General features: G+C 41.2%; 1 protein-coding gene across 3 annotated transcripts in view; it reads left to right on the plus strand.

The window, feature by feature from the left end:
• Window positions 1-11,776: 11,776 nt before the first annotated feature.
• ccdc186 (coiled-coil domain-containing protein 186) overlaps window positions 11,777-26,179 on the plus strand; it is a 157,095-nt gene continuing 142,692 nt past the window's right edge. Inside the window, exons 1-2 of one of the 3 annotated variants that reach the window (XM_029764179.1) lie at window positions 11,777-12,244; window positions 20,763-20,829. In XM_029764179.1, coding sequence (XP_029620039.1) covers window positions 12,227-12,244; window positions 20,763-20,829 — 85 coding nt within the window. In that variant the 5' untranslated portion in view covers window positions 11,777-12,226. Of the gene's footprint in view, window positions 12,245-20,762; window positions 20,849-26,179 lie in introns of those variants that run through there. The other 2 variants (XM_029764180.1, XM_029764181.1) reach the window with 2 other exon arrangements.

The following is a 26,179-nucleotide window of genomic DNA, read 5'->3' on the forward strand; positions in this document are numbered from 1 at the left end:
GTCTCCTCTGAACAGTTGATGTTGTGTCTGTTACTTGAACTCTGTGAAGTATTTATTTGTCCTGGCATTTAAATCTAATGAACTTATCCTCTGTAGCAGAGGTAACTCTGAGTCTTAATACGGACTTAACAAATAGTGCTATCTTCTGTATACCACCCAAAGAAGACATGATGAGGAATAAAGTTCCACATAGAAGTGGTTCTTCTTAGAAATTGTTTTATTGATCTTAAATGTATTATTTAAGGTAGGAAAGTTCAGAACATTCAGCCCACCAATCATAACTGTTCATAACAACAGTTTTCCTAATGTAATGAGTACGGTTTCTCCACAGAAAGTTGAAAAGCATTTGGTCTGTCTCTGTTTTTTTTTACTGTCAAAAAATATAAAGATAGAGCAGCGGATGTTATTCTAGAGATACCCTCAGACTTGATTATTACATCTCTTCCTTTTAAAGATAAGTCCTGCTATAGCCATTGATATTTACATTTACATTTTACATTTTAGTCATTTAGCAGACGCTCTTATCCAGAGCGACTTACAGTAGTGATATAGCGTCTTCTGAGATTTTAGAATAACAGGGTTAAAATGTAGGAAGTCTCTAGACTGCTGATCCTTAGTAATGGTTATGCCTAAATATGTAAGTTCTTCCTTCACAGGAATACCATAATATGAGGGTGTTACAGTCTTTGACAGCCATGAGTTCACATTTATTAATGTTAAAGACATAGAATCCTTTCCCAAAGCATCTGGTCTATCACATTGATCGATATGGGAATACTAGCTTCTAGCTTAGACAAGCTTCTTTCAGAAAAAGTGTAGCATCGTCAGCCAGCTGGCTTATAATAATTTCTTTACCAGCTATGGATATACCTTTATTTATAGAAACTGTAAGAAGTTGGGTGACTAATAAAAACTGAGACAGTGATTGGTTAGGCAAGGTAAAGTCAATTGATTACACATGATTTGGAAAGGCACACACCTGTCTATAAAAGGTCCACAGTTGATAGTGCATGTCAGAGCAAAAACCAAGCCGTGAGGTCGAAGGAATTGTCCGTAGAGCTCCGAGACAGGATTGTGTCGAAGGCACAGATCTGGGGAAGGGTAGCAAAAAATGTTTGAATCATTGAAGGTCCCCAAGTACACAGTGGCCTCCATCATTCTTAAATGGAAGAAGTTTGGAACCACCAAGACTCTTCCTAGAGCTGGCCGCCCGGTCAAACTGAGCAATCAGGGGAGAAAGGCCTTGGTCAGGGAGGTGACCAAGAACCTGAAGGTCACTCTGACAGAGTTCTAGAGTTCCTCTGTGGAGATGGGAGAACCTTCCAGAAGGACAACCATCTCTGCAGCACTCCACCAATCAGGCCTTTATGGTAGAGTTGTCAGGCGGAAGCCACCTCGACTCTGTCAATCACCACATTCTTATTGGCAGACTCGACAGCCTTGGTTTCTCAAATGATTGCCTCGCCTGGTTTACCAACTACTTCTCTGATAGAGTTCAGTGTGTCAAATCGGAGGGCCTGTTGTCTGGACCTCTGACAGTCTCTATGGGGGTGCCACAGGGTTCAATTCTCGGGCCGACTCTCTTCTCTGTATATCAATGATGTCGCTCTTGCTGCGGGTGATTCTCTGATCCACCTCTACGCAGACGACACCATTCTGTATACTTCTGGCCCCTCTTTGAACACAGTGTTAACTAACCTCAAGACGAGCTTCAATGCCATACAACTCTCCTTCCGTGGCCTCCAACTGTTCTTAAATGCAAATAAAACTAAATGCATGCTATTCAATCGATCACTGCCCGCACCTGCCCGCCCGTCCAGCATCACTACTCTGGACGGCTCTGACTTAGAATATGTGGACAACTACAAATACCTAGGTGTCTGATTAGACTGTAAACTCTCCTTCCAGACTCACATTAAGCATCTCCAATCCAAAATTAAATCTAGAATCGGCTTCCTATATCGCAACAAAGCATCCTTTACTCATGCTGCCAAACATACCCTCGTAAAACTGACCATCCTACCGATCCTCGACTTCGGCGGTGTCATCTATAAAATAGCCTACAACACTCTACTCAACAAATTGGATGCAGTCTATCACAGTGCCATCTGTTTTGTCACCAAATCCCCATACACTACCCACCACTGCGACCTGTACGCTCTCGTTGGTTGGCCCTCGCTTCATACTCGTCGCCAAACCCACTGGCTACAGGTGATCTACAAGTCTCTGCTAGGTAAAGCTACGCCTTATCTCAGCTCACTGGTCACCATAGCAGCACCCACTCGTAGCACGCGCTCCAGCAGGTATATCTCACTGGTCACCCCCAAAGCCAATTCCTACTTTGGTCGCCTTTCCTTCCAGTTCTCTGCTGCCAATGACTGGAACGAACTGCAAAAATCACTGAAGCTGGAGACTCATATCTCCCTCACTAGCTTTAAGCACCAGCTGTCAGAGCAGCTCACAGATCACTGTACCTGTACATAGCCCATCTGTAAACAGCCTCATCTACCTCATCCCCATACTGTATTTATTTATGTATCTTGCTCCTTTGCACCCCAGTATCTCTACTTGCATATTCTTCTGCACATCCATACATAATCAAGACCAGTCCCCATGCTTGTCTCAGAGCAGTGTGAAACGTTGCTGAAGTAGTTGACCACACGTTGGTAGGCTATTGCTCCAAATCCTATTATAACAATTGGATGACTTTGGGTGTTACAGTAAGCAACAATGTGTTGCCTTCATTGGTCTACTTTATTCTGAAAAATTAATCCGTAACTCTGCCAAGCCTACAAGGAAGAAACTGACGATACAACAATGTGTAACCGATGTGAAATGGCTAGTTAGTTAGCGGTGGTGCGCGCTAATAGCGTTTCAATCGGGTGACGTCACTCGTTTTGAGACCTGAAGTAGTTGTTCCCCTTGCTCTGCAAGGGCCGCGGCTTTTGTGGCGCGTTGGGTAACGATGCTTCGTGGGGTGTCAGTTGTTGATGTGTGCAGAGGGTCCTTGGTTCAAGCCCAGGTTAGGGTGAGGAGAGGGACGGAAGCTATACTGTTGCAAATGCAACAAATACATTGATCATTTCAGGTTTTACCAGTGGTCGTGGAGCTGGGTGGAAGTGCAACTAAAATGTAGCTGAGATGTACTGTACAGTAATTGCATTTTGAAAGTATGTTTTATTGTTATTTTATTAACGAAAGCAGAAAGATGTTGACGAACTGATTCTGTGTAAAACTTTAGAGTACTTAAGCATCGGACATTGCAAGTAGGGGGGATTTTCACGCAGTAGCCGGGCTATTAAACTAATCGTTGGATAACAGATCGGCTCTCGGAACTCATTAACACACTTTACTGTGTGTGTGTGTTTCGATTGTCTCTCTCTCTCTCTCTCTCTCTTGACCTCTGAATGCTCGGTTATGAAAAGCCAACTGACTTTTACTCCTAAGGTGCTGACCGGTTGCATCCTCTATGTTTATATTATTTGACTCTGCTGGTCATCTGTGAATGTTTGAACAGCTAAAAAATGATCTATCCTTTAAGGCCATGTACTCACAATCTCCAAACAGTTTGGATTTAAGTATAACTTTTCTGTGACTGACGCCTTTAGTGAGAGGTCTTTCTGCCCTCCGATTTCATATTCATTATATCATTCATTATATAAATAGGCACATGTTGTCACAGCTGTCTTCAGGAAAGGACCAAAATGCAGCAGAGTTAGTGTTCGTCATCTTGAATTTAATAGAAAGAACACTATAACAAAAACAAACTGACAGCCAACAGTCCTGTCAGGTGCAACCACACTAAACAAGAACAATTACCCACAACCCCAAAGAAAAACACACACTCCTATATAGGACTCCCAATCAAAGGCAACTCAACACACCTGCCTTCAATTGGGAGTCCTAATCACCAACACAACCATTCACACACACAAAAACCCTGCCACATCCTGACCAAAACTAATCCAATTGCTCCCTCTGCTGGTCAGGATGTGACACATGTGCACCTTCATCAGATGAACCGCAAGATGTCGGCAAAAGCGATTTAATCCATGAATGCATTAGATATTCTGTGTTTCTATTTACAATAGTGATAGACAGCTGGAGGCATTTTGTTTTTCACAAGCGTGGTTTCAGAGTACTTAAGCATCGAATACATTGCAAGTTTGCCCATTTTGGCCTTTAGGCTACACTTTACAATAGGACTAATATATTATTCAATAAAATTCTATAAAAATAAAAAACAGTTTTAAAATGTATATGTTTATTAAGTAGTCTGACTTGTCTCAGAGCAGCGCGAAACAGTGCTGAAATAGTTGACTACATGTTGGTAGGCTATTGCTCCAAATCCTATTATAACAATTGGATGACTTTGGGTGTTACAGTAAGCAACAATTTGTTGCCTTCATTAGCCTAGTCTATTCCAATATTCCTGGCATTCAGTGACTCGGTAAGATGGACTCACTGATGGTTGAAGAGGATGAGCGATTGGCAAAGGTAATCAACATTGCTCTAATCACAGTCAGAAGACAGTTGAAGGAACTTGAGTGGACTTTTGGAAAGGCTCTGTAAGACATTTTATATATATATATATACACTGCTCAAAAAAATAAAGGGAACACTTAAACAACACAATGTAACTCCAAGTCAATCACACTTCTGTGAAATCAAACTGTCCACTTAGGAAGCAACACTGATTGACAATAAATTTCACATGCTGTTGTGCAAATGGAATAGACAACAGGTGGAAATTATAGGCAATTAGCAAGACACCCCCAATAAAGGAGTGGTTCGGCAGGTGGTAACCACAGACCACTTCTCAGTTCCTATGCTTCCTGGCTGATGTTTTGGTCACTTTTGAATGCTGGCGGTGCTTTCACTCTAGTGGTAGCATGAGACGGAGTCTACAACCCACACAAGTGGCTCAGGTAGTGCAGCTCATCCAGGATGGCACATCAATGCGAGCTGTGGCAAGAAGGTTTGCTGTGTCTGTCAGCGTAGTGTCCAGAGCATGGAGGCGCTACCAGGAGACAGGCCAGTACATCAGGAGACGTGGAGGAGGCCGTAGGAGGGCAACAACCCGCTACCTCCGCCTTTGTGCAAGGAGGAGCAGGAGGAGCACTGCCAGAGCCCTGCAAAATGACCTCCAGTAGGCCACAAATGTGCATGTGTCTGCTCAAACGGTCTGAAACAGACTCCATGAGGGTGGTATGAGGGCCCGACGTCCACAGGTGGGGGTTGGCTTACAGCCCAACCCCGTGCAGGACGTTTGGCATTTGCCAGAGAACACCAAGATTGGCAAATTCGCCACTGGCGCCCTGTGCTCTTCACAGATGAAAGCAGGTTCACACTGAGCATGTGACAGACGTGACAGAGTCTGGAGACGCCGTGGAGAATGTTCTGCTGCCTGCAACATCCTCCAGCATGACCGGTTTGGCGGTGAGACAGTCATGGTGTGGGGTGGCATTTCTTTGGGGGCCGCACAGCCCTCCATGTGCTCGCCAGAGGTAGCCAGACTGCCATTAGGTACCAAGATGAGATCCTCAGACCCCTTGTGAGACCATATGCTGGTGCGGTTGGCCCTGGGTTCCTCCTAATGCAAGACAATGCTAGACCTCATGTGGCTGGAGTGTGTCAGCACTTCCTGCAAGAGGAAGACATTGATGCTATGGACTGGCCCGCCCGTTCCCCAGACCTGAATCCAATTGAGCACATCTGGGACATCATGTCTCGCTCCATCCACCAACGCCACGTTGCACCACAGACTGTCCAGGAGTTGGCGGATGCTTTAGTCCAGGTCTGGGAGGAGATCCCTCAGGAGACCATCCGCCACCTCATCAGGAGCATGCCCAGGCATTGTAGGGAGGTCATACAGGCACGTGGAGGCCACACACACTACTGAGCCTCATTTTGACTTGTTTTAAGGACATTACATCAAAGCTGGATCAGCCTGTAGTGTGGTTTTCCACTTTAATTTTGAGTGTGACTCCAAATCCAGAATCCGGTTGATAAATTGGATTTTCAATGATTATTTTTGTGTGATTTTGTTGTCAGCACATTCAACTATGTAAAGAAAAAAGTATTTAATAAGATTATTTCATTCATTCAGATCTAGGATGTGTTATTTTAGTGTTCCCTTTATTTTTTGAGCAGTGTACATACATTACTGTTCAAAAGTTTGGGGTAACTTAGAAATGTCCTTGTTTTTGAAAGAAAAGCACATTTTTGTCCATTAAAATAACATAAAATTGATCAGAAATACAGTGTAGACATTGTTAATGTTGTAGATGACTATTGTAGCTGGAAACGGCAGATTTTTTATGGAATATCTACATAGGCGTACAGACGCCCATTATCAGCAACCATCACTCCTGTGTTCCAATGGCACGTTGTGTTAGCTAAGCCAAGTTTATCATTTTGAAAGGCTAATTGATCATTAGAAAACCATTTTGCAATTATGATAGCACAGCTGAAAACTGTTGTCCTGATTAAAGAATCAATAAAACTGGCCTTCTTTACACTAGGTGAATATCTGGAGCATCAGCATTTGTGAGTTCGATTACATGCTCAAAATGGCCAGAAACAAATAACTTTCTTCTGAAACTCGTCAGTCTATTCTTGTCCTGAAGGCTATTTCATGCGAGAAATTGCCAAGAAACTGAAGATCTCGTACAATGCTGTGTACTACTCCCTTCGCAGAACACCGCAAACTGGCCCTAACCAGAATAGAAAGAGGAGTGGGAGGCCCTGGTGCACAACTGAGCAAGAGGACAAGTACATTAGAGCATCTAGTTTGAGAAACAGACGTCTCACAAGTCCTCAACTGGCAGTTTTATTAAATAATACCCGCAAAACACCAGTCTCAATGTCAACAGTGAAGAGGCAACTCCGGGATGCTGGCATTCTTGAGGACTGTGAAGAGACCTCTAGTGGCATGTCTTGTGGGGTTTGCATGGGCGTCCGAGCTGTGCGCCAGTAGTTCAAATAGACAGCAAGGAGCATTCAACATGTCAACACCTCTCATAAATGCAAGCAGTGATGGTCCTTTTTTGTGGCACCTGACCACACGACTGAACAGTATTTGTATTTATTATGGATCAGCAGCTACTCTTCCTGGTGTCCAGCAAAATTAAGGCAGTTTATACAATGTAAAAATATTACAATACATTCACAGATTTCACAACAGACTGTTTGCCCTCAGGCCCCTACTCCACCACTACCACATATCTACAGTACTACATCCATGTGTATTGTGGTAAACCGTGGGATGTTGGGTTAAGCATGCAGAGATTGATACCGCAAAAACAACTTTACTAAGACAGAAAATAAACATAACAAAGAAAATCACTTAGGTTTAACTCGGTCCTACTTCTCTACTGTGGCTTGGTGTCGGTCCCTCCCCATTCTCTACCACGGTGTGCCACCTTGCTCCTTTTATTTGGCCTCCACGGCTGGTTGGCACTTTCCCCTAATTACCTCCGCTTGGAGCTGTCTGTGTCGGGGTGCCCAGCTCCCATATTCCCAGCAGAGGGAGCCAACGTCTCCTCATGTACCTCCCCTCTATTACCATCCCCCGGGGTAGACCTCCTGGGATACCACAGTATATAGTGCCTATGTTATCGTGGGTGTGTGTGTATGCATGCGTTTGTGCCTATGTTTGTGTTGCTTCACAGTCCCCGCTGTTCCATAAGGTGTATTTTGATATGTATTTTTAAATCAAATTTTACAGCTTGCATCAGTTACTTGATATTGAATAGAGTTCCATGTAGTCATGGCTCTATGTAGTACTGTGCGCCTCCCATAGTCTGTTCTGGACTTGGGGACTGTGAAGAGACCTCTGATGGCATGTCTTGTGGGGTATGCATGGGTGTCCGAGCTGTGTGCCAGTAGTTTAGACAGACAGCTCGGTGCATTCAACATGTCAGTACCTCTCATAAATACAAGTAGTGATGAAGTCAATCTCTCCTCCACTTTGAGCCAGGAGAGATTGACATGCGTATTATTAATATTAGCTCTCTGTGTACATCCAATGGCCAGCCGTGCTGCCCTGTTCTGAGCCAATTGCAATTTTCCTAAGTCCTTTTTTGTGGCACCTGACCACACGACTGAACAGTATTCTAGGTGCGACAAAACTAGGGCCTGTAGGACCTGCCTTGTTGATAGTGTTGTTAAGAAGGCAAAGCATCAATATGCATCAATACGTTTTGACCATGACAGTTTACAATTTTGGGTAACTCCAAGCAGTTTAGTCATCTCAACTTTCTCAATTTCCACATTATTTAGTACAAGATTTAGTTGAAGTTTAGGGTTTAGTGAATGATTTGTCCCAAATACAATGCTTTTAGTTTTAGAAATATTTAGGACTAACTTATTCCTTGCCACCCACTCTGAAACTAACTGCAGCTCTTTGTTAAGTGTTGCAGTCATTTCAGTCACTGTAGTAGCTGATGTGTATAGTGTTGAGTCATCCTCATACATAGGCACTCTGGCTTTCCTCAAAGCCAGTGGCATGTCAGTAGTAAAGATTGAAAAAATTAATGGGTCTAGACAGCTGCCCAGGGTAATTCCTGATTTTTTATTTAGGAGATTTATTTAGGAGATGTATTTAGGAGAGGCTTCCATTAAAGAACACCCTCTGTGTTCTGTTAGACAGGTAACTCTTTATTCACTATATAGCAGGGAGTGTAAAACCATAACAAGTTTTGCCAGTATTGAGAATTTTCCAGACCATGTGTGTTAATTATTAATTGTAGAAGAGCTAGTAAGATGGGTGCACTCTATATGTGCTCTGGGTCATTAGACACCATTAGACATGCACCTGTCTGGGGTGTGGACACGACTGGTTATTCCTGTAACTGTGTTATGGCCTACTATGTGCTGTTGCTATGGTTACACCTCTAAGGTTTTTCCAGAACATGGGTGTCGCTTTCAGAGGAGTTAGCAGGATGACATGTCTCGTTATTTCTGTAAAGTACCTAAGACTGTTGCTAGGATCCTACATGTATGCACCTGTCTTAGTAGAAAACATGTCTGTCTATTTGAACTGTTTCTGTGGCTGTATGGGGTTCCATGCCCTAATGTGAAACCAAACTAAACTTAGTGCAAGGCAATAAGATAACAGTGGCTAAATGCCAGAGGGGACGAGTCATTAAGAGGCGTTACTATGGGTTTGACGTAAGGAGGAAAAATGTATAATAAGTCTGTGCCAAGATTGGAAAGGGAGTTGCTTCATGAATCAGCTCGGCTTTTGTTATATTGTAATAAAAGTCTATTTGAACGCACATGCTCCGCTATTTGAGAATTATTATTGACTGAATATTTCCACGACACCAACAGCAGACTATGATCGATAATGTCAAAAGCTGCACTGAAGTCTAACAAGACAGCCCCTACAATTATTATCATCAATTTCTCTCAGCCAATCATCAGTCATTTGTGTAAGTGCTGTGCTTGTTGAGTGTCCTTCCCTATAAGTGTGCTGAAATTCTGTTGTCAGTTTGTTTACTGTGAAATAGCATTGTATCTGCTCAAACACCATTTTTTCCAAAAGTTTACTAAGGGTTGGTAACAAGCTGATTGGTTGGCTATTTGAGCCAGTAAAGGGGGCTTTACTATCCTTAGGTAGCGGAATAACTTTTGCTTCCCTCCAAGCCTGGGGGCACACACATTCTAGTATTCTTAAATTGAAGATATGGCAAATAGGAGTGGCAATATCGTCCGCTATTATCTTCAGTAATATTCAATCAAAGTTGTCAGACCCCGGTGGCTTGTCATTGTTGATAGACAACAATAATTTGTTCACCTCTTTCACACTAACTTTAGGAATTTAAAATTACAATGCTTGTCTTTCATAATTTGGTCCGATATTCTTGGATGTGGTGTCAGCATTTGTTGCTGGCATGTCATGCCTAAGTTTGCTAATCTTGCCAATGAAAAAATCATTAAAGTAGTTGAAAGAATAAGTTGGTTTTGTGATGAATGAGCCATCTGATTCAATGAATGATGAAGCTGAGTTTGCCTTTTTTCCCAGAACTTAATTTAAGGTGCTCCATAGCTTTTTACAAGCATTCTTTATTTAATTTATCTTGGTTTCATAGTCTAGTTTCTTATTCTTCTTATTCAGGTTAGTCAGATGATTTCTCAATTTGCAATAAGTTTGTCAATCGGTTGAGCAGCCAGACTTATTTGCCATTCATTTTGCCTCATCCCTCTCAATCATACAATTTTTCAATTCCAGTTTTTACAGTCATTTTATTAATGGGTGCATGCTTATTAGCAACTAGAATAAGTAATTTCATAAATGTGTCAAGTGCAGTGTCTGTTTGCTCCTCACTACACACCATGGACCAACAGATATTGTTACATATTGTTTACATCAATAACATATTAGGTCTGAGTAATCAATTATGTCTAGTACTAGTCTGATATTGTTAGCGCTATGACTGTGTTTCATCAATGATTGAATCCAGGACTTCTTTATTCTCTTTGCAAGTAGTAAGGCTAATATCTTATAGTCATTACTAAGAAGACAAATTGGACGGCAGTTATCAATGGGAAGCATTTCTTTTTTAGGCTTAGGGATCAGTGTTATTAAACCCTGATTCATTGTAGACGGGAGAACATTGTTTTTAATTCTCTCTAAAAATACCTCAAGTAGGAAGGGAGCTACATGTTCAGAAAATAACTTGCAAAATTCTGACGTAATTCCATCAATACCTGGGTAATTATTGTTCTTTAGATGTTTGATACTCAATAATCACTGCAACGATGATGGGTTCATCACACTGTTCACTTCACATGTGTAGGTATTTGCTCTTTATTAAAAAAACAACAGGACCGACAGACTTAATTATTTTTCTCCATTCACCCACCAGGTCAGACACTGGGCACCACCCACACCAGGAATTCTCTTCAGTTATTCAACCTGAACATATGTTGTCAACCCTGAGATGACTCCTTTGACGTGTGCAGTGGTGGAAAAAAAGTACCCAATTGTCATACTTGAGGAAATGTAAAGATACCGTAATAGAAAATGGCTCAAGTAAAAGTTAGTCACCCAGTAAATTACTACTCAATTAAAAGTGAAAATGTATTTGGTTTTAAATATACTTAAGTATCAAAAGTACAAATAATTTCAAATTCTTTGTATTAAAGCAAACCAGACAACACAAATCTTTAATTATTTTTTAACATATACAAATAGCCAGGGGGCACACTCCAACACTCAGACATAATTTACAAACAAAGCATGTGTTTAGTCAGTCTGCCAGATCAGATGCAGTAGGGATGACCAGGGATTTTGTGTTTAAGTGCATGAATTCCTGTCCTGCTAAGCATTCAAAATGTAACTAGTACTTTTGGGTGTCAGGGAAAATGTATGGAGTAGAAAGTACATTATTTTCTTAAGGAATGTAGTGGAGTAAAAGTTGTCAAAAATATAAATAGTAAAGTAAAATACAGATACCCCAAAAAACGACTTAAGTAGTACTTTCAAGTATTTTTACACTACTGGAGGGTGCTCTCTTCCGAAGTTCAAAACACAACTTCTGTTGTCCGGATTCTTTTGCCCAATGCAATCTTCCTCTGTTCTTCATGAATACAGTTAATCAAAATAAAACCACTCCTGGTCACTCTGATCGACTCCACTTTTCCAAGCGCATACTTCACCATTTGACACCTCAAACGGGTTTTCCACATATGCATCCTTACTCAACAAACGCATCGCAACAAGAAGCGATTCATTATCATTTAGACACGTATCCTCCACTCCAATTTTAGACAATTTCCTTTTATTTCCAGTTTTCGATACTTCTGTTGTCGATTCACAACATTCGTCTTCACCAAATGTACTCGACGCGCTGCTTAATTCGAACTCAGCATCCACTTCCGCCATCGTCCCGTTCACTTCAATCTAGCAAGGATCTTTCCTGCAGTGGCCATATTTGTTGATGTGTCACCAAAGATGGTGGATTAATGAAGATAGGACCTTCACGTGGGCGATAGTTCCCTCAGGACTTTTACGATTGTCAGTTCCGGGTTGGTCTACTTAGTTCATTGACTTTCATTCAACCAGAAAAAAACTGGGGGAAAAGCGAGAGGGGTGTCTCGTTTTCTTTTCCGTCTCTGGTGTTACTGTCATCTCAGCGACTTGTTGGGGGTAACCAGCTGAGCTGGATCAGCTGTCAAGGAAAGTGTCGATTTTTTTGTAACATCGGAGCCTTACAAAATGGATATATCATATAAGGTGGGTATTTGCAATGCAAACTATCAATCTATCTTATTTTCTGTCTAGTTAACAGAATACATTTTAGTGGTAGCTAACGCGTTGGTTGGTTAGCTAGCTATCGCTAACGTTAGCTAACTTGCTGGATGTGTTTAGCTAGCTATTTATATTGGTCGTTGTATTATTACTAGATATAAAATGACTTCAACGTCAATATTCAATACATATGGCATTCAATATGACTAGCGCTAGCCAGAATACCAGCTATGCATCATATTGCCACATTCAAAACAACTGGGAACTAGGAAAAACCTTTTGAACGTTAACCCAACTCGGGCCAATTTCTAGAGCTCCGACATCATTACTTCCTATGTTTCCGAGTTCCCAGGTGTTCTCAACGCGGCATATGAGCTAGCTAACGTAAGCTGTCTAGCCATCTGCGGCTTTTAAACGCAGATATGCTTGTATACACACTTTCGTTGTACTTGTTATATAGGGTATGTAGCTAAGTTACGTTATTGACTTTTGCCACAGGCAGAGTCATTACAAGAATACCACTGCCCACATCCTTTTCTAGAGGACCTACAGTCATGGGGTGTTCTTCCAAAATACTTTAGTTGTCTTCGAATACTCATACTAACCATAGTATTTGTGACGTAAATTGAGTATATAGTATGCTTATTGGTCATAGTGTGGATATAGTTAGTATACCAAAAGTTCCCGGATATCGTACTAAATTCGCCAAAATACGAAGTATATCAGCAGTGGACACTTTCCGTGCTTTTAGGGCCCATAATGCAATGCTTAAGAAAATAGGCGTGGCTTCACAACGTTTTCAGATCGGAAGAAAACAGAGGACAATATGCAGCGGAAGTACAAGAGGGGATACAAATTCATTGCTTTAACCTATTATAAGAAATGTTAAGAAAATGTTGAGCAATGTAATAAGTTAATGACTTAAACAATAATCTACCTTACACATTATATTGGCTGACAATTTGTTTGCTACACTGTCCTTACGAACAACACAGCGTATCATTACAGCAGTATGTACCGGTATGTTGTTAGCTAAAGGTAGTTGGCTACTTATACATCAAACTTGCCAGTATATTAACTATAGGCTAACTAACTACCCAATGTTTATTGACTTGATTATTCCTGTCATTCTTAGCTGGACACTCGGGTGCTTTCATAAATTCGCTCTGGCTATCTACTCCGATTTCAGGGCACTCTCGTCTGAGTGTAGCAGAGCGCAGAATAATGAATTTACAAGTGCTCAACACTCGTTGAATGTGACTGGTGTCAGTAAAATGGTCAGAGTGAGAGGTGTTCTCTCTTCGTCTGGAAATAACTAGCCAGCGTTAGCCAGTTAGCTTTGGTGCTTTACTTCCGTTGTGAGGTCAAAACGCTCAGATCAACCCTACTCTTCGGCCAGAGCATCCAGTGACGAGCTCCGAGAGTGAAACGCTCTGAAATTACAAACAGACAATCTGACAACGTAAAACTTCTAACTAGTAATTTGTTAAGCTAGCAAGAGGTTCCATAGCAACAGAATCAACTTCCGATAGACAGGCGAAGAGATGGTACGCTCAACTGAAAACATACTGTTCATTTATAGTATACTAAAATTAACTAATAGTATGTAGTATATACAGTGAGGGGAAAAAAGTATTTGATCCCCTGCAGATTTTGTACGTTTGCCCAATGACAAAGAAATGATCAGTCTATAATTTTAATGGTAGGTTTATTTGAACAGTGAGAGACAGAATAACATCAAAAAAATCCTGAAAAACGCATGTCAAAAATGTTATAAAATGATTTGCATTTTAATGAGGGAAATAAGTATGTGACCCCTCTGCAAAACATGACTTAGTACTTGGTGCCAACAAGGGTTTTGCCAATCACAGAGGTCAGACGTTTCTTGTAGTTGGCCACCAGGTTTGCACACATCACAGGAGGGATTTTGTCCCACTCCTCTTTGTAGATCTTCTCCAAGTCATTAAGGTTTCGAGGCTGACGTTTGGCAACTCGAACCTTCAGCTCCCTCCACAGATTTTCTATGGGATTAAGGTCTGGAGACTGGCTAGGCCACTCCAGGACCTTAATGTGCTTCTTCTTGAGCCACTCCATTGTTGCCTTGGCCGTGTGTTTTGGGTCATTGACATGTTGGAATACCCATCCACGACCCATTTTCAATGCCCTGGCTGAGGGAACGAGGTTCTCACCCAAGATTTGATGGGACATGGCCCCGTCCATCGTCCCTTTGATGCGGTGAAGTTGTCCTGTCCCCTTAGCAGAAAAACACCCCCAAAGCATAATGTTTCCACCTCCATGTTTGACGGTGGGGATGGTGTTCTTGGGGTCATAGGCAGCATTCCTCCTCCTCCAAACACGGCGAGTTTAGTTGATGCCAAAGAGCTCCATTTTGGTCTCTTCTGACCACAACACTTTCACCTAGTTGTCCTCTGAATCATTCAGATGTTCATTGGCAAACTTCAGACGGGCATGTATATGTGCTTTCTTGAGCAGGGGGACCTTGCGGGCGCTGCAGGATTTCAGTCCTTCATGGCGTAGTGTGTTACTAATTGTTTTCTTGGTGACTATGGTCCCAGCTGCCTTGAGATCATTGACAAGATCCTCCCGTGTAGTTCTCTCATGATCATTGCAACTCCACGAGGTAAGATCTTGCATGGAGCCCCAGGCCGAGGGAGATTGACAGTTCTTTTGTGTTTCTTCCATTTGCGAATAATCGCACCAACTGTTGTCACCTTCTCACCAAGCTGCTTGGCGATGGTCTTGTAGCCCATTCCAGCCTTGTGTAGGTCTACAATCTTGTCCCTGACATCCTTGGAGAGCTCTTTGGTCTTGGCCATGGTGGAGAGTTTGGAAACTGATTGATTGATTGCTTCTGTGGACAGGTCTTTTATACAGGTAACAAGCTGAGATTAGGAGCACTCCCTTTAACCTCTCTGGGCTAGCGTCCCACCTACTCAACAGCCAGTGGAATCCCATGGCGCGCTATTCAAATACCTTAGAAATGCTATTACTTCAATTTCTCAAACATATGACTATTTTACAGCTATTTAAAGACAAGACTCTCGTTAATCTAACCACACTGTCCAATTTCAAAAAGGCTTTACAACGAAAGCAAAACATTAGATTATGTCAGCAGAGTACCCAGCCAGAAATAATCAGACACCCATTTTTCAAGCTAGCATATAATGTCACAAAAACCCAAACCACAGCTAAATGCAGCACTAACCTTTGATGATCTTCATCAGATGACAATCTTAGGACATTATGTTATACAATACATGCATGTCTGTTCAATCAAGTTCATATTTATATCAAAAAACAGCTTTTTACATTAGCATGTGACGTTCAGAACTAGCATACCCCCCGCAAACTTCCGGGGAATTTACTAACAATTTACTAAATTACTCACGATAAACGTTCACAAAAAGCATAACAATTATTTTAAGGATTATAGATACAGAACTCATCTATGCACTCGATATGTCTGATTTTTAAAATAGCTTTTCGGATTAAGCACATTTTGCAATATTCTAAGTACATAGCCCAGCCATCACGGGCTAGCTATTTAGACACCCGGCAAGTTTAGCCTTCACCAAAATCATATTTACTATAAGAAAAATGGTCTTACCTTTCCTGTTCTTCGTCAGAATGCACTCCCAGGACTTCTACTTCAATAACAAATGTAGGTTTGGTCCCAAATAATCCATCGTTATGTTCCATCAGCGACGTTTTGTTCGTGAGTTCTAGACACTATCAGAGTGGTAAATCACGGTCGCGCACATGGCGCATAACGTGACAAAACATTTCTAAATATTCCATTACCGTACTTCGAAGCATGTCAACCGCTGTTTAAAATCCATTTTTATGCAATTTATCTCGTAGAAAAGCGATAATATTCCGACCGGGAATCTGGGTGTCTGTAAACAGAGGGAAAAACAGAAAGGCGGGGGCGGCCAGTGCCCGCGCCTAAGCCTTTTGTCCTCTGATAGACCACTTAGCAAAAGCGCTCGGGTGTTTCAGCCATGGCTTTGAATTACGTCCTTCAGGTTTTTCCCGGGCTCTGAGAGCCCATTGGAGCCGTGGGAAGTGTCACGTAACAGCAGAGATCCTTAGTTTTTGGAAGAGATGTCAAAGAAAGCAAATAAATGGTCAGACAGGGTACTTCCTGTACAGAATCTTCTCACGTTTTGGCCTGCCAAATGAGTTCTGTTATACTCACAGACACCATTCAAACAGTTTTAGAAACTTTGGAGTGTTTTCTATCCAAAGCTAATAATTATATGCATATTCTAGTTTCTGGGCAGGACTAATAATCAGATTAAATCGGGTACGTTTTTTATCCGGCCGTGAAAATACTGCCCCCTAGCCATAAGAGGTTAATGTACTTAAAGACACAATCTGGAGTTTTCAGGCAAGAGCATCTGCCACTTAACCTGTCTGGGCTAGGGGGCAGTATTGAGAATTTTGGAAAAATATGTTCCCATTTTTAACTGCCTCCTACACCAACTCAGAAGCTAGAATATGCATATTATTGTTCAGGTTTGGATAGAAAACACTCTGAATTTTCTAAAACTGTTTGAATGGTGTCTGTGAGTATAACAGAACTCCTATGGCAGGCAAAAACCTGACAAGGTTTCAAGCAGGAAGTACCCTGTCTGACAAGGAGTCGTGCGTCTTACCTCTTTTTATTGAAAAGTAAGGATCTTAGCTGTAACGTGACAATTCCCAGGGCTCCGATAGGCTCTCAGAGCCCGGGAAATACCTGAAGGTTTACGAGGGAGCCTCAGGCTGAAACATATTATCGCCTTTTGTAAGTGGCTGCTCGGAGGACCTTTCAATGATGCGCGTGCATGAGTCGCTTCTGAGGAGAAATTTTATTCGGCTGTTTAGGCTCAATGCATACTCCCGGTCGGAATATTATCACTTCTCTACGACATAAATGGCATAAAAATTGGTTTTAAACAGCGGTTGACATGCTTCGAAGTACGGTAATGGAATATTTAGACATTTTTGACAAGCCAACGCGCCATGCGCGGGACCGTGAAAAAGCATTCTAGAACTCACGAACAAAACGTCGCTGTTTGGATATAACGATGGATTATTTGGGACCAAACCAACATTTGTTATTGAAGTAGAAGTCCTGGCAGTGTATTCTGATGAAGAACAAGCAAGGTAAGAACATTTTTCTTATAGGAAATTTGATTTTGGTGGAGGCTGACCTGGGTGGGTATCTAAATAGCTAGCCCTGTAATGCCGGGCTATGTACTTAGATTATTGCAAAATGTGCTTCATCCGAAAAGCTATTTTAAAATCGGACATATCGAGTGCATAGAGGGGTAATGTATCTATAATTCTTAAAATAATTGTTATGCTTTTTGTGAACGTTTATCGTGAGTAATTTAGCAAACTGTTAGTAAATTCAACGGAAGTTTGCGGTGGTTATGCTTTTTCTGAACGTCACATGCTAATGTAAAAAGCTGGTTTTTGATATAAATATGAACTTGATTGAACAGACATGCATGTATTGTATAACACAATGTCCTAGGTGTGTCATCTGATGAAGATCATCAAAGGTTAGTGCTGCATTTAGCTGTGGTTTGGGTTTATGTGACATGATATGCTAGCTTGAAAAATGGGTGTCAGATTTTTTCTGGCTGGGCACTCTGCTGACATAATCTAATGTTTTGCTTTCGTTGTAAAGCCTTTTTGAAATCGGACAGTGGGGTTAGATTAACGAGATTCTTGTCTTTAAATAGCTGTGAAATAGTCATATGTTTGAGAAATTGAAGTTATAGTATTTCTAACGATTCAAAAATCGCGCCACTGGAATTCCAGTAGCTGTTACGTAGGTGGGACGAAATCGTCCCACATACCCCAGAGAGGTTAAAGGAGTATTTTCCACATTTTGATATGTGTACCTGTTTTAACCCTTGCCTATACTATTGTTTGATATCCCAAGAAAGTTTTCGGTCAATATCCCACATGTTTAGATACTTTATAGGCATATCATGTTACGCCATTTGCCCATAGGATCTCATTAAATATAGAAATACGTCTAAAATACCTTCGAACCACACATCTCTGTCCTTATATAACAACCTGTGAAGACCTTGGAGAAATTACTTAAGCATAAAGTTTTTATTTGGTATTTTGTTAAGACCACTTTTTTGACTTTTGAAAATACATGCACGCAATTACAGTCACAGGCATGACCCCACCACATTCTACAAAACAAGGCAACAGTGTGCTTTAGGACCACACGGACACCACTGAGTGGGCTGACAGGCTGTGTGAATGCAAAGCTTCTGGAAGGCTGAGCTTCTGGAAGGCTGGCTGGACCAGCACAGGAGAGTTAAGCATATTTCAGTGTACACGTTGCGCTCTTTCACCGAGTTGTTTAAAAATAACATTAACTGTCTACTCTTTAGTTGACTGATGTAGCTGGCAAGGTAACTGCTGTTAAACTTAATATACATTTTTTTTTAACTAGGGGTTATTCGCAGTGCTGAGCTAGGATTGTAACTGATGTGTAATGTTAGCTATCGTTTCATTCCCTCTCTACTGAGATGAATGATTAAGCTAAGCTAGTGAGTAGCTACTACAGCAAGGTCAGCTCAAGCCTCAAGTTTCTTGTCAAATAGCGACATGAGGTGGCTATTATTCCTGTCTAACAGCAGTTGTTTGTAGTCTTTGTTTTGTCACGTTTCAGAAGTAAATTAGCTTGGCAAGCTTTCACCAGTTGATGTACTGTTAGAGAGCTGGCCAAAAGTTGGCTTATGTTAGCTATTATTTTTGCCTCAATCAAACTAGCCCTGAATCTAACGATTGGCCAAATGTTTTTTCTGTGCAGTATGAGTTGAATTAGTCATTATGTCAATGTAACGTTATTGATCTGTCAGTTCCCCTAGCTAATTCCCTACTTTTCATACTGACACAGTAATAAACAGCTATAATGTTACAGGCTTCACTGTCATGGTGCACAGTGGAGGTCTGCTCGCTGGCTTTCTGTCCAACTACCACCCGCTACCGCAAGAACTGGTCCCAAACCCAAACGAAGTCCCGCAATGTTATTTTAGGTGAATGTGATGCAGCTCACTTGCAAGCCATGGTCCCAGTAATTTTTTGCCCTATAGGCAATTTCAATTGTGCAAAAATAACTTAAGAAATAGGTTAAATTACCAGAGATTCTCACATGGCCCTTACATTGTATTACTGGGCTATATCAGCCCATCTGCTGGATGTAGTTTGAAGAGAGCAGAGTTGGAGAGAATTGCACTTTCTCTTGAGCAATTTTTATAGCCTACCTTTTAGAAGTGGGAAGATTTTCAAATGGAGAAATATGGGTGATCAATATTTAGTCCTATTTCTAGGTAATGTCGTAAACTATAGCCTAACCATAGGCCTATTCAGGAAGTACATTTCTTTGGAAAGAACTGCCCTGTACTTCTCCGCCCATGTATACTTAGGTTATAGCCTACTCTATTTAATTGAGACCACACGCGCACTTGATCTCGCAAGTATGGCTACTGAACTGGAGACAGCAAGAATGCTGACAGTGACACTTGCTATGTTTTGCATAGACCTATCGGATATAGCCTACCTTTTAGGGGGACTATTTGCAGGCAGAGACAAATAAATGGGTAATCCATACTTATTGAAAATGAAAAGGCGCAACTCTCGCTCACCATAGTAGCATAATTTATGTGCGTGGTGTGCCTTTTCCTTTTCAATCATGATAAAACATTTTGATTGCACTTCGACTCACGTTAGTTGGGCGCCCTCCACTTCTTTTCATTATCAATATTTATTTACAGACACTGTAGTAAACTACAGTCAAATCATATTTAAGTTAATTTCATATTCAAGGTAACTGCCACGTGATTCTCTGCCCATGTAGGCATCCTACTCTTATTTCAATTTAGACCACACATACTAGGCGCACTTGAACTCTCAAACCCAACTAGGAGAGGTAGGCTACTGAAGTTGAAGCAACGAATTCTGTGTGTGAATAATGCCAAAAATATATGCTTTTAATACAATAGGTAGGCTAATGCAGAAAGGACCATTTCAAAATATTATGTGGAACAACAAAAATATATTCATCCCATAGTTGTCTGTCTGACCGTCCGCTCCCACCTGCAGCATGAAATATGCCGACTGCGCCGCAATGATCTCTGTCGGGACCCACAGGTCCCGCAGGCATCTGGCGGAATGCAGCCCTCTAGTGCAGTCAGTACACAACACTATGCTCATCATGTCTTAGCAGGATCAGATGGTGACAGGGGTCCCAGCAGGGTCAGACAGCCAGGGAAGACCTGTCTATAGATATCAGGTGAATTTTGAAGCATATTCAGTGAATGAGGCAAAGTTCCATCTTGAATTGATGGGTAGAACTAGAGTAGCTACAGGACATCAGCTTAAGTTTAAAGCTACAGTTTGGAATCTGGGAATAATGGTAATTTAAATAATTTCACCATTCTTTCTTTGTCGTGCCTCATTGTAGGAGGATCAGATGGTAACAGTGGTCTCAGCAGAGTCAGGCAGCCAGGGAAGACCAGTCTGTGACAGAGGTGAGGTGAATTTTTGCAGGTACCACACTTGATTCTCTCTGGTCAGCAAACACTGGACAAGCCAGAAGCTATTTGACAAACTTGCAAGGGTTGATAGAAGCTTTTCCTGATGACACAAAACATGGAAAACAGAAATGTGAGAAAGACCTGGGAGCCGCTATTGATGATGATGATGATGATGATGAATGGATACAGATATGTTAGAATGCCCAGTCATGTTCATATAATCTCAGACATAAATTACTGCAGTTTAAGACCATCCATAGAACGTACTATATTCTTTTGAAGGTGTAAAGCACAAAAGGGGACATGTTGCATATGTTGTTGTCTTGTGAAGGCTGGCTGAATTCTGGCAAAGATTATGTTCTTTTATGTCAGCATGTCTACTAGAGGTCAACCGATTAATCGGCATGGCCGATTTAATTAGGGACGATTTCAAGTTTTCATAACAATCGGTAATCGTCATTTTTGGACGCCGATTATGGCCGATAACATTGCATTCCACGAGGAAACTGCGTGCCAGGCTGACCACCTGTTACGCGAGTGCAGCAAGGAGCCAAGGTAAGTTGCTAACTAGCATTAAACTTATCTTACAAGAAAATATCAATCTTCACATAATCACTAGTTAACTACACATAGTTGATGATATTACTAGGTTAACTAGCTTGTCCTGTGTTGCATATAATCAATGCGGTGCCTGTTAATTTATCATCAAATCACAGCCTACTTTGTCAAAAGGTGATGATTTAACAAAGGTGCATTCGTGAAAAAAGCACAATTGTTGCACGAATGTACCTAACCATAAACCTCTTTTGCCTTTCTTAAAATCAATACACAAGTATATGCTTTTAAACCTGCATATTTAGTTAAAAGAAATTCATGTTAGCAGGCAATATTAACAAGGGAAATTGTGTCACTTCTCTTGCCTTCATTTCACGCAGAGTCAAGGTATATGCAAGAGTTTGGGCCGCCTGGCTCGTTGCGAACTGTGTTCTTCCTAACAAAGACCGTAATTAATTTTCCAGAATTGTACATAATTATGACATAACATTGAAGGTTGTGCAATGTAACAGCAATATTTAGGGTTGCCACCCGTTCGATAAAATACGGAACGGTTCCGTATTTCACTGAAATAATAAACGTTTTGTTTTCAAAATGATAGTTTCCGGATTTTAATTTCTGTGTTTATTATAATTAAGTCTATGATTTGATATTTGATAGAGCAGTCTGACTGAGCGGTGGTAGGCAGCTGCAGGCTTCATTCAAACAGCACTTCACTACATTTGCGAGCAGCTCTTAGCAATGCTTGAAGCACAGCGCTGTTTATGACTTCAAGCCTATCAACTTCTGAGATTAGGCTGGCAATACTAAAGTGCCTATAAGAACATCCAATAGTCAAAGGTATATGAAATACAAATGGTATAGAGAGAAATAGTCGACGCGTCATAATTCCTAGCCAATTTGTAAGTCGCTCTGGATAAGAGCGTCTGCTAAATGACTTAAATGTAAATGTAATAATAACTACAACCTAAAACTTCTTAACTGGGAATATTGAAGAACTGGGAATATTGAACCACCAGCTTTCATATGTTCTGAGCAAGAAACTTAAATGTTAGCTTTTTTACATGGCACATATTGCACTTTTACTTTCTTCTCCAACACAGTTTTTTTTATATATATATATATATCTCTCTATCTCGGCAGATTAAACGGTATCTGCTTTTTGTGCTACACCAATAATCGGTACCGTTATCGGCGTTGAAAAAATCATAATCGGTCGACCTCTGTCTCCAGATTTTCCCTTCTCCCTGTTTTTGTTTGCTATGGCACCCCTCATTTCTCTATTACAGCTAATGATTAATAAGGATGTGAACTTCATATATCCAAACATATCACTTTCCAACCTTGTTGAGGATGGCTCGTCAGGCTCAAAAAGCCTCAAATTTGCCAGGATGGCCACCAATTTGTCAAGCCTTGTGTTGGTCAGCCTGTTGTGTGTGTTCCCAAACAAGGACCAGTTGCGCTCTGAGGCGGCTGATGTTGGTGGGAGGATGATGGAGGCAACGGGAGAAAGAGCCTCACATCCACAAAGTCCCTTCCACCAGGTGGCTGATGAGGTATGTTGTCACGACTGCCATATTGCATCTCCATCCCAAATCCCTTGCTTGGAAGTGTACTTCGCCAGACTGCCAAGAACCTTGCCCTCATCCAGGCCAAGGTTGCGAGACATGGTAGTGATGACACCATAGGCCTTGTTGATTTCTGCTCCAGACAGGATGCTCTTGCCAGCATACTTGGGGTCCAACATGTACGCTGTGGCGTGTATGAGCTTCAGGCAGAGGTCTTCACACTTTTTGATTTATTTCAGAACTGCAGTTTACTTGGCTCAACAGTGAAGTGGGCAGGGCAGTACGGATATCTTCTCTTACATCTGCAAGCAGAGTCTGAACATCAGACAGGATGGTATTGTCTCATTGACTGCCTTCAGCTCATCTGCAAAGTAGAGACCGATGTGTATGTTGTCCCTTGTGTCTGTGCTCTTGTAGATTACTGGTTGAGGGGTGGCGATGATGTAGTTATGTATTTCTGGCCCACGAACATTCAACCGCCCATCAGAGATGATTGCAATGCAGCCTGCTTTCTCTATGATTTGCTTGACCTTCACTTGAACTCTGAACTCTGCATCCAGCAAATGAGTAGATAAAGCATGTCTGGTTGGAGGGGTGTATGCTGGGCGAAGAACATTCAGAAATCTCTTCCAATACACATTGTCTGTGAGCATCAGAGGTGAACCAGCTGCATACACAGCTCTAGCAAGACATTCATCAGAATTTCTCTGACTACGTTCCTCCATTGAGTCAAAAAAACATCTGATTCCAGGAGGACCATGAGCTGTTGCTATCAATGATGTGTCTGATTCATCATTTTCACCTCAAATAGAAGTAGAGGGACTTTTGTCAGAGGTTGCTTGTTCTGAGTGCTGAGGGAACTTTATGCACTTGGCCAGATGATTCTGCATCTTTGTTGCATTCTTCACATTTGATTTGGCACAATATTTGCAAATGTACACAGCTTGTCCTTCTACATTAGCTGCAGTGACATGTCTCCACACATCAGATAGTGCCTGTGGCATTTTCCTGTAAAGATTTGGAAAAAAATGAGTAAAAACAAATGCAATTCCATGTACAGATAAATAGCTAAGCAGTTAGAATAAACAACTCCTTTGTAAGAACAATATTTTAAAATGAAACATGGAAACAGGTGAATTAACACTCCTCAGTTAGCAGGCTCAAGCAAGCTAAAACCCACATGGTGGCAACAACTAACTAGCAGAAATTGTTAACAAGTTAGAAATGATTTAAACACACTTTGATGTAGGCTACTATTTAATAGTTAACCTCTTACATCTAGACGTTCCGCTAGCGGAACACCTGCTCCAATAGCCAATGATGGGCGTGGCGCGAATGACAAATTCCTCAAAAATACAAAAACTTCCATTTTTCAAACATATGACTATTTTACACCATTTTAAAGACAAGACTCTCCTTTATCTAACCACACTGTCCAATTTCAAAAAGGCTTTACAACGAAAGCAAAACATTAGATTATGTCAGCAGAGTACCCAGCCAGAAATAATCAGACACCCATTTTTCAAGCTAGCATATAATGTCACATAAATCCAAACCACAGCTAAATGCAGCACTAACCTTTGATGATCTTCATCAGATGACACCCCTAGGATATTATGTTATACAATACATGCATGTTTTGTTCAATCAAGTTCATATTTATATCAAAAACCAGCTTTTTACATTAGCATGTGACGTTCAGAACTAGCATACCCCCCGCAAACTTCCGGTGAATTTACTAAATTACTCACGATAAACGTTCACAAAAAACATAATTCTTTTAAGAATTATAGATACAGAACTCCTCTATGCACTCGCTATGTCCGATTTTAAAATAGCTTTTCGGTGAAAGCACATTTTTTGCAATATTCTCAGTAGATATCACGGCTAGCTATTTAGACACCCACCAAGTTTAGCACTCACCAAAGTCAGATTTACTATAAGAAAAATGTTATTACCTTTGCTGTTCTTCGTCAGAATGCACTCCCAGGACTTCTACTTCAATAACAAATGTTGGTTTGGTCCCAAATAATCCATAGTTATATCCAAACAGCGTTGTTTTGTTCGTGCGTTTAAGACACTATCCGAAAGGGTAATTAAGGGTTACGCGCCCGACGCATTTCGTGACAAAACATTTCTAAAAATTCCATTACCGTACTTCGAAGCATGTCAACCGCTGTTTAAAATCAATTTTTATGCTATTTTTCTCATAAAAAAGCGATAATATTCCGACCGGGAAAGCGTGTTTACGTTCAAAGAGAGAGAAAGTAAAAGCATGGGATCCCCTCGTGCACGAGCCTCAGTCTGATGGCCCTCTGATCGACCACCATCCAAACGCGCTAAAGTTTTTCAGCCAGCGGCTGGAATTACATCATTCAGCTTTTTCCCGGGTTCTGAGAGCCTATGGGAGCCGTAGGAAGTGTCACGTTACAGCAAAGATCCTAAATTTTCTTTAAACAGAGCCAAGAAGCTCAAGGAATGGTCAGAGAGAGTACTTCCTGTTTGGAATCTTCTCAGGTTTTTGCCTGCCATATGAGTTCTGTTATACTCACAGACACCATTCAAACAGTTTTAGAAACTTTAGTGTGTTTTCTATCCAAAGCCAATAATTATATGCATATTCTAGTTTCTGGGCAGGAGTAATAATCAGATTAAATCGGGTACGTTTTTTATCCGGCCGTGAAAATACTGCCCCCTAGCCATAACAGGTTAACCAAAAATAATGTATGTCATATAAAATATATTTACCCCACCCAGTTTTGTAATCAAGCATGTAGTCCTTGGCTTAGACAGTGTACAGTCGTGGCCAAAAGTTTTGAGAATGACGCAAATATAAATTTTCACAGTCTGCTGCCTCAGTTTGTATGATGGCAATTTGCATATACTCCAGAATGTTATGAAGAGTGATCTGATGATTTGCAAAGTCCATCTTTGCCATGCAAATGAACTGAATCCCCCAAAAACATTTCCACTGCATTTCAGCCCTGCCACAAAAGGACCAGCTGACATCATGTCAGTGATTCTCTCGTTAACACAGGTGTGAGTGTTGACGAGGACAAAGCTGGAGATCACACTGTCATGCTGATTGAGTTTGAATAACAGACTGGAAGCTTCAAAAGGAGGTTGGTGCTTGGAATCATTGTTCTTCCTCTGTCAACCATGGTTACCTGCAAGGAAACACGTGCCGTCATTTACATTATATTTAAGTAATTTAGCAGACG

Source organism: Salmo trutta, chromosome 10, assembly GCF_901001165.1.
Source record: "Salmo trutta chromosome 10, fSalTru1.1, whole genome shotgun sequence".
NCBI classification, from domain to species: domain Eukaryota; kingdom Metazoa; phylum Chordata; class Actinopteri; order Salmoniformes; family Salmonidae; genus Salmo; species Salmo trutta.